Below are 9,109 nucleotides of genomic sequence, written 5' to 3'. Positions count from 1 at the left end.
TTAATGCACTTGTAGCTACGCCCAAATGTGATGTCACGAGGTCCTGAACTGCACCTGTCCATCACTGGAGCAAGGTGAGAAGTACAACAAGGAAAAACAAGGTTTTCAAGGGGTGTGAAGTCCCCACCAGATCGTTACTAAAACCTATTCCCTTTGAATAAACTGTTCAAGCAATCCATTTCATAACACACATAATTTATAGAAAATATCACAAGGTAATACAGAAGAGCTCACTAAAAAACTAATTCAGTATTCAGTCAAATTAATGATCCTCATTTATCTTTTTTACTACTCTGCACTTTCTGATCAAACCAAAAAACACTGTGTAGCAATGTTACACACAAATACTTTATTTGGTGTTTGCATATCTCCATATTATACGTCATTGAGATACAGTACTGAGGCAGCAGTGGCAAGTAGGGAGACAGCAATAGCCATGGCAACACCTAAATGACACAGGGGAGAGAGGACAGTGCACACACACACACACACACACACACACAGAGTTAACTTGTAACAAATTAAAAACAAGTGTTGCTGGTTTAGTTACAGTGATGTTATGAGTCTTTCCAAATCAAAAAGTTTTTACAGTAGCAAGTGTTTTACCAACGTAGTTGTTTCTCCTGGGCTCCAATGCTTCAACAATTTCCATAGTGGGCTCTGGAAACACAGAACACACCCTTTCATAAACTACAATAATATATACTGTAGAATATAGACATAAACTGCAGTAAAAGCTAAAACCAACCTTTACATACACCAGGCCACTAAACCCATTTCTTCCCTGATATATTTTAATTTAATAGCACTGTTCGCCAATCTCAATATAAACTTCCACTGCCTACTATTGAAATAAAGTACAAATACATTAAGTGTCCACATGGGGTTAATGCAAGTGGGCATAAAGATTTGTACATTAAACATTGTATTTTATGGCAAAACCCCAAATTATCATTCTTATCAGCATTAAAACAAATAAGAGAAAAGAGAATGAAAACTAGTAACTCTACATTAAAACTAGGTGTTGGTATAAACTGAAGTCATGGACCACACGGTAGATTCATGGTAGATTCTGTGCCGACACACACTACTTCCCTACCTGCTGCAACATCTCTCTCTAGGATTACAGCAGGCATTTCCTGCCCGGTATCTATGTCTTCCTCAGGTGCCACAAGGTCCAGCATCTCCTTCAGCCTGTCAGTCACTTCAGACAGGCCCTCATCACTGAACTGGTAGTCACATATGCACAGTGGCCTGCTCACTTTGACGGGACAGAAGATACGACGCGGGAGGCAGAACTGCTCTGAAAGAGACACACAAAGAGTCGGTGGTAGTGCAGTAAGAGGAGTGAGATGACTTGAACTACATCATGAGTGTACATGTTGTTATATATTATTGTTGGTAGTAGCACTAGTGGTAGTAGTATTATTGGTATTATATAGTACAGCGCCTTACTATGATTGTGCATGTTGTTATATATTTTTATTAGTAGTGGTATTATTATTATTATTATTATTATTATTATTATAAGACTCTGGACTCACTTTTTTTTTTATTCATACTTTTATATATTTATATTTATATTTTACTTTGTGTTTGAAGTGTATTCTTATTCTTATTCTTATTCTTTTGGAGCTGTGTGTAACAAAAAGCAATTTCCCCCTGGGGATTCTGATTCTGATTCTGAATCAAATTAGTTCCAAGGGAAAATGAAATTTGTTCCTCATTCATTTGAATAAGTACGTCCACTTTGCTCAGTGTTCAATTTGATTGTGCAGTGACCAGTGAAAATGCTAACATCAGCTAACACGTGCTAGCGTACCTGCCCTTGTCTATGTGAATGCACAGAGAAATGAAACAAATGGCAGAGCCTGCCACTTGGCTTGTAACAGTCGTATCAGTACAGGGAGTCCTAAGTCAGCGAACCGACTCTGTAACTGAAGTTTGCTAATAATAACTAATAATGGCCACCATAAACTGCTACTCACAGCAGACCACTTAAGTTTTGTTGGGGCTTCACAACTGCAGTGCTATACAATTCCAAAATATTAAGTGAACTACACTACTCACAAAAAGTTAGGGATATTCGGCTTTCAGGTGAAATTTCAGTATGAACCACCACCAATACATTTCCTGGTTCAGTTAGAATTGGTATTTAAACAGTCCTCCTCATCATGCTGTTCACATTCTGACATCATGAGACCAAAACGACACCATCAGCAGCACCTCAACACTGGAGGCTTCAAACAGGTCCTCAGACAGAAGTGTCCACTGAGCTTAGAGGGTCACAGAGTGTCATCAGGAGGTTGCAACAGAGATACAGAGACTGGAAGAGTCACAGAAAGGAGAGGAGTGGACGTCCTTTGGCCACATCCCAATTTTACGTTTACCCTCGTTTACCCTCCACTGTTGTTAGATTTTCTTTCAATAAATTGTTTAAGATGAAGAAACTACCATTGCATGCTGATACTTAAATGTCCTACTTTCATGATATAATATCACTGTAGCATTAACTTTTTACATTTTCCATAAATTTCACCTGAAAGTCGAATATCCCTAACTTTTTGTGAACCCTGTATATTAACTTTGTCCATCAGGATGCATGTTTATCTCCCGCTCTTTCTTGTTCATGCAAAACTGTTGCACTTGTATTTAACTCTTGGCAAACTGGGTTTTGTAAAGTACAATAATCCTTTGGCCACAACTGTAGATGTTCCTAGCAGCACACACATCCTACCTCTTCACTGTGATTGGTTGACCCTAAACCACCCACCACCCTGACCGTAAACCCTATCTGTAGACAAAAGCATGTGATTGCTGGAGCAAACTGTGGTCACGCTCTGGTGTGTGTGTGTGTGTGTGTGTGTGTGTGTGTATATATACCTGTCTGTTGTTTGTCTCTGCTGCTTCCTTTGCTCTCCTCCTCTGATATCAGCAGCTCCTCTAGCAGCAACTTAACCCTTGTGGCCACAGCAGAAACCACATCCCTTTTCAGCAACTGTCCACAATGAAGATTTCACAACAAAATTATGGATAGTTCTTTTTTTAAATTTTTTTATTGGACATAGACCAGTGAAGTAACGCTTTACCTTTTCTGCCACTCTGGCCTTTGGTTTGTTACTGTGCAGGTAAGCTCGGCTGTGGATCACTCCTCTGACTGACACACTGCCTCCACATCGCTTGACCACATCTGTTAGCCTCTGCTCATCCTAACACACAACAGTCAGCATGATTTATTAGCTTCATTGCATCCATGGTCACCTGGTACCTTTTTTTTTGACTGGTAGTTGTTATGACAACTGTGTGTGTGTGTGTGTGTGCATGTGCGAGTGTGAATGAGTTAATGTCTTACCGGTGTGATGAGCAGCTGAGCTGTGTATGTCTGTCTCATATTCCTCTTCTACAGAGAAATATTGTACAGAGTGGGTTAGAATTACGCTCCTGCCTTTCACACAACCCAGAGAACGAGTTAAAATCATTATTGCAGTTACACGTACTTCTTAGTACACTATATATTTTTTCAGAACCATGGTCTGGATGAATACTTGATTCTGATTGGCTGCTGGGTGTGATAATGGACACCCACTAAGTAGTTCCGGTGAAACTGTCTGTTCATCGTAAATTAATGCGCCGGCTGGAGTAACCATAGCAACATGGACACAGTCTGAGCCTCTGTTCAGTGTCTCATCCTCTGAACACCACAAGATGGAGACACACAACCTGCAAGTAGCATATATATATATATGTATATATATATATATATATATGTATATATATATATATATGTATATATATATATATGTATATATATATATATATATGTATATATATATATATATATATATATATATATATATATATATATATATATATATATATGTGTGTGTGTGTGTGTGTGTGTGTGTGTGTGTGTATGTATGTATATATATATATATATATATATATATATATATACTCTCCTCCTGCCTTGGCGGACTGGACAACAGCATAAAATCCCTGCAGAGTCTCATTAAGATTTCAAAGTTGGAGTCTATTCGTTTTTGTGCAAGGAAGAGCCTCTCGGTGTACCGACTGCCCATGTTTTTGTTGTTTCTCATCCTTTTCATCTGCAATTTGATTGACTTCTCCCGATGTTAACTCCTTGTTCCGTCTTTTCTTTTCAGTTTCTCGCTGCATCCAAGTCACTTTGTCCATGTTAGCTTGTTTAAGTAATAACTTCAAAAGATTTTACGGTAAATAAATGTCTGTTAAAGACTCGGCCCTGTTGCCATGGTAATCATTTATCATTTAACATTGCCAGCGCATTATTTTAGAAGAGCGAACATACAGCTTGACTGGAACTACGTGGTAGGTTTCCATCATCACTTTTTAATGGACACCCAGCAGCCAATTAGATATTCCCCCAGACCATGGTATAAGTAAGGGAGAATGGCCGTCTTAATAATAGTCTTATTTTTTTATTTAGCAAATAACCGTGGTATAAGCAGGATTATGCTGTTCGAGCTGTCCAAAATCAGGAATTAATGAGACGCTGAGGGACCAGCGTTACAATCACTGTTAGCTAGCTAACTTGGCTCAGAGGCTTAGACTGCATCCCTGTTGCTATAGTTACTCCAACCAGCGCATTAATGCAGATCAATGAAGAGACAGTTTCACCGGAACTACTTAACAGGTGTCCATTATCACAGACACCCAGCAGCCAATCAAAATCGTCCATTACATATCTTTAGGTGACAGCAGTCTTTGTTCACAATGTTTTTACCTCTATCAGTCCAAATCTCTTGTGGTGTCACAACATTTGCTAGTACACACAAATCTTAAACAGAGGAAAAGGAAACTGCTAAGAAAGAGAGTGGTGTTGCTGTGTTATGACACTCTCATAGTATTTTCCCTCTTAGTATTTCTATGGACAATTAGAGCAGTGATTACAAATTGTTTTGTTGTTTTTAAGTAGAAATCTTATTGTCTTAACTGATTATGAATTAACTTTGGGTTGTCTGTTTAAAATCAATAAATAAAAGTTCCTCAAGAATGTTTTTCACTGTGAATTTATGGATTTCCTTGTGTTCTTTGGAAGAGGTTTTATAAGAGTATTTTGGTTTTGTTTTTTTTGTCTATGTTTTTTCCCCACCAAAACCATTCTGAACTGCTTGGTGGTGTTATGTTAACTGCAATTAAAGCATACACAATTGGAATGCCATTCATGGCTTATAAAAATATATAGAGCATATAGGTAAATTAAAATAGTAGATAATTTGACTATGTTGTGTGAAATTATCCAATCGACCCCTTACATCTTTTAATTTCTTTGCTCTGCATGTTGACGGAACTTTTTAACTCGGCAGTTAAATATTATAGCCCAATTATTTTGGTTTAAATCAAAGTTACTGACTACTGAAGTAGCTTGCTCTGACAGAATCATCACTATTACACTGCTGAATTATCCCAGTAAAAAAGGAAGTTGTGAGGACATCTCTGCAGGCACAATAATAAGTCTAAAAAATTATTATTTATTATTATTTTGTCAAAATGATCTTTTAATGAACTCATTGCAATTGAGCGCTCACATCTCTCCGTCTCTGCCTGTAAACCAGCCCCTCTGGAATTCTCCTACATTTTGCCAGAGATAGAAATGATCTCCTGAGTTTGGAAAGTTGATAGAATGCTTTTTTAGACTTCTAGTCCTATAAGTAGGACCAAAATCCGTCACTCGGAGACTTGGTCACTTGCTGCTCTTGTCAGCAGCATCTTACTTTTTCATTCTAATGTGCCTTTGCTGGTCCCACTACTGAATAAGCACTTTTCCTCAGTGATGGTAACATTTATACAACCTGTCCACCTGTGAACTCTGTGTCCGCTGGTAGCTTTTTTCCATCGATCAGACAAACTCCACTTTCAATCTGGCGTGTCCACCCTTTCAGTCCCTCCTGAAACAAATGGTGAACAAACGAACGTTTGCACTCAAGTTCCTGAAAAGTGAGTGATGAGCATGTTTATGTGTGTGTGTGTGTGTGTGTGTGTGTGTGTGTGTGCTAACCTTGAGACATGCATCCATGTTCTCTGCACCAGTTCTGTTGTCAGGTAGTGGAACCAAAATGTCCACATGTAAACAGCATGACACCATGCTCCAAGAGGAACACACACCTGACTGGTACTTCCAGTCTGCAGGCTTGGCCATGCTCTAGAACAGCCAATGACATTGATATGATTGATAAACACAATAGAAAAGATGAAGGGGCAGGAGTACTTTTGGAGGTAATGTGCACTGGAATAAGGATTTCCTGCAGATGGAAGATGTGACTTTGTGAGAGAGAAAAGATGTCAACTAACCTTGAGATCTTTGATGTCAAAGGTCCTGCAGACGGTTCTGACGTGGGGTTAAAAAAAAAATATTCATATGCACTCTCTCGTAGCTACCTGATCCAATGAGAAGGCTGTGCAAAGGATACTTTCTGGTTTTGGGGTTGACGTGCAGTGTGACGCTGTCTGTGATGTCGTCGTCTGCAGGGCTCCACAGCTTCTCAGAGGATATCACGTTCTCCACTGCAAAAACCAGCTGAACACAGCCAGTGGACATGGATCAGCGCGAGAGAAGACACTTCATGCACAAGCACACAACAAAGGCAAATGTCATGTGTACATATCCTCTCAGATGGTATGCACTCTTCGATCCAGGCTTAAAACTAAAAGGGACTGTGCTTTTGAGGTTGTGGCTCCTACATTGTGGAAATCTCTCCCTTTGCACTTGAAGGATAATTGTAGCATGTTTAAACCTTGGCCATACTTTTACATATTGTTGAAATGACAGGTAAATACAACAAGTTTTGGAACTAATTTGTAAATCACCTCGCCTGTAATTGCGCTGCTAACAAGCTACAATGGCTGTAATGTAATTGTCTGGGTCAACTGTGCCAATCAAAGTTTGTGGACTAAAAGTTTTGCCATTGACTGGCTCAGAGTGTTATCCAAAGTGTCTCACAACATTATTGCACAGATAGGCCTGTAATACTTTTTGTTTAACCATAAACTAAGGATACACAGATCCAAACTTTTTTTACGATAGTGTGAGTATTGGAAATGAAACCTCGGACGGGTTTTCTGGCCCCTAGTGATCAAAAACTGCTTAAAGCAGATTTTAGAGTGTGTGCATCGTGTACATGAACAACGTATCAATGACGCCCACCTGTCGGAGTGTGGTTAATGTGTCCTTGCCATCAGTATCTGCGATGATGAAGACTCCCAGTACAGACAGACCTCCAGGCAGCATCCGGGACACCTAAAAAAACAAACAACCAGTAAACTGTAACACTCCACAACAGTTTAAAAGTCTGACAACACTTAACCTTTTCACGAGTGTGTACTGGGACAGAGCCCTACATTGCCTACCTGTCGAGCGTGCTCAGTCACCCACTCTTTGTCCAAAGAGCTTCGACTTGCTGCTGTAGACTCTTCCCTTTGGGGTGTCTGTGTCGCCATGACAACAAATTCCCTTTGGACCGAGCTCTGGAATATGTAATTATTAACATCACTTACTGTCTCTTCACTCCACACACAGTACAAACTCCTCCACGTGGTATATATTATGAAATGACAGCCCTCCAGTACATCAAACCAATCATGACACTAGTCGACAGATATATTAGCGTGTTGACACCCTGAACAGATGTCTCTCCACAGCTTGTATGGGCCTGGCCTTAGCTGCAGGTAAAGTTCCTGTTTCCCAACTACATTATGAGCTTATTTTGTATGGAAGCACAGTGAGTGTCATTTTGTTTGATTCTATATTCAGAGACAGAAGGCAAGCACACAGCAGGACAGGATCAATGACCCGCACTGCACACAGACGGATGCTGTGATCTTACCTGTCCAATGAGCAGGCCTGCGACTGGACCTGCTTGTTGCTCACATAATTTAGACAGATATCCCTCGACCGCATCTTCTACTATATAGCCACGGCCCATAGTGCCTGAGGAGCGGGTGGAGAGAGATGGAGAGGTGACACAAACATCAGTGGAGCTACTCTTTATCAGTGAATCAGCAATGGAAGAGTAGCATATGGAACGCAGTAGAATAAAACACAACAAAAAGGGTGCAGACTTGATATTAGTTTTATCTAATGCTGACTGAATGGTGCTGACTGAATTGAAGGCAACAAGCTATTAAACCACGTAAAACTTAAGCGAAACGTTAACTTTAGCGAGTTGTCTGATATTAATTCACTACATTTGTCTTACGCTGCAACTCAAAACAGTTCAAAGTAAAGCGGTCGGTAAAGTGTGTACCAGGAGGCAGGCAGCTCTGACAGCTAGCAGCGGCTCGTCAGCACAACAGAAGGAAAAACTCCATTTATGACGTTATGGCGTGACGTATTTCCGTCGCATGCGTTTGTCGTCGTGTGTTTGGATTAAACGGTCAAATCACACACCGGTGCGGGTATCGTCGGATAATCCGTCATTCGTTTGTAATAAAAAATAAACAAGAAACCGTAAATCTATTTTTGTTTCAAAACCAGAATGGAAAAGCCTTTTTTGGTGTCAGAATCAAAAAACAAAAGCCAAAATCCTTTTGTCATTATTGGTTTTTGATTGAAGAAAAAAAGGTCTAAAACAAAAACGGAAGTCACGTGGTTTTTGTTGTTTCATGTTTGTGTCCAAACCAAAAACGAGCGTCCTGTTTTACTTATGCCGGTGGCAGAGCGGAAGCGGAAGTGTAGCAAATTCAAAATAAAAGCCTAGAGGGTTGAATGGTCGTACTAAAAAAGTGTAACAGAGCAAGCACAGGATCTACGCCACGGTAACAAACAGTCAGATAAAAAAACCCTTTTTCGTTCTTTTCATTTAGACATGAAATATCTTATCCTGGAGACAAGTAGTGTTGTTACAGTGACCAGCAGAGGTCCCCACGTGTTACCAATTTAAGGTTTCACAATATCTTAACACTACAATTGTTATGTTAACGGATGTAGTTTTAAGACTTCTGTGCGAGTATATAGTTTTTAAACTTCAACTATATGGTCGATTTGTCAAGATAGACCCCAGTTGAAATTCTTTCAATTTTTTTAAAATGTTAGTGTGGTTTTTAAAATGGAAACAAAATAGGCACGATAGAG

At 39.6% G+C, this 9,109-nt stretch overlaps 1 protein-coding gene across 1 annotated transcript; it reads right to left on the bottom strand.

Moving 5' to 3' along the window:
- Positions 1 to 334: 334 nt before the first annotated feature.
- Positions 335 to 8,340, bottom strand: odr4 (odr-4 GPCR localization factor homolog). The gene is made up of 14 exons (XM_070845051.1): positions 8,283 to 8,340; positions 7,863 to 7,966; positions 7,387 to 7,503; positions 7,184 to 7,276; positions 6,450 to 6,556; positions 6,331 to 6,367; positions 6,038 to 6,181; positions 5,832 to 5,927; positions 3,353 to 3,400; positions 3,090 to 3,209; positions 2,884 to 2,998; positions 1,100 to 1,303; positions 607 to 660; positions 335 to 446 (listed from the first exon to the last, which is right to left on the bottom strand). The coding sequence occupies exons 2-14, from the start codon at positions 7,959 to 7,961 to the stop codon at positions 376 to 378; spliced, it is 1,305 nt and encodes a 434-aa protein (XP_070701152.1). The 5' UTR covers positions 7,962 to 7,966; positions 8,283 to 8,340; the 3' UTR covers positions 335 to 375.
- Positions 8,341 to 9,109: the final 769 nt, after the last annotated feature.

The sequence above is a fragment of the Pempheris klunzingeri genome, chromosome 15 (assembly GCF_042242105.1).
Source record: "Pempheris klunzingeri isolate RE-2024b chromosome 15, fPemKlu1.hap1, whole genome shotgun sequence".
Taxonomy (NCBI): Eukaryota; Metazoa; Chordata; class Actinopteri; order Acropomatiformes; family Pempheridae; genus Pempheris; species Pempheris klunzingeri.
The sequence above is the reverse complement of the archived record's forward strand: the minus strand, read 5'-3'. Positions and strand labels throughout refer to the sequence as shown.

Excerpts from the sequence above, each read along its gene's own strand:
- odr4 (XM_070845051.1), bottom strand. The coding sequence starts at position 7,961 with ATGGGCCGTGGCTATATAGTAGAAGATGCGGTCGAGGGATATCTGTCT. Across the intron at positions 5,928-6,037 it reads ACATGGATGCATGTCTCAAG|GAGGGACTGAAAGGGTGGAC; the intron begins GTTAGCACACAC and ends CATTTGTTTCAG. Across the intron at positions 661-1,099 it reads AGAGAGAGATGTTGCAGCAG|AGCCCACTATGGAAATTGTT; the intron begins GTAGGGAAGTAG and ends CTGTGTTTCCAG.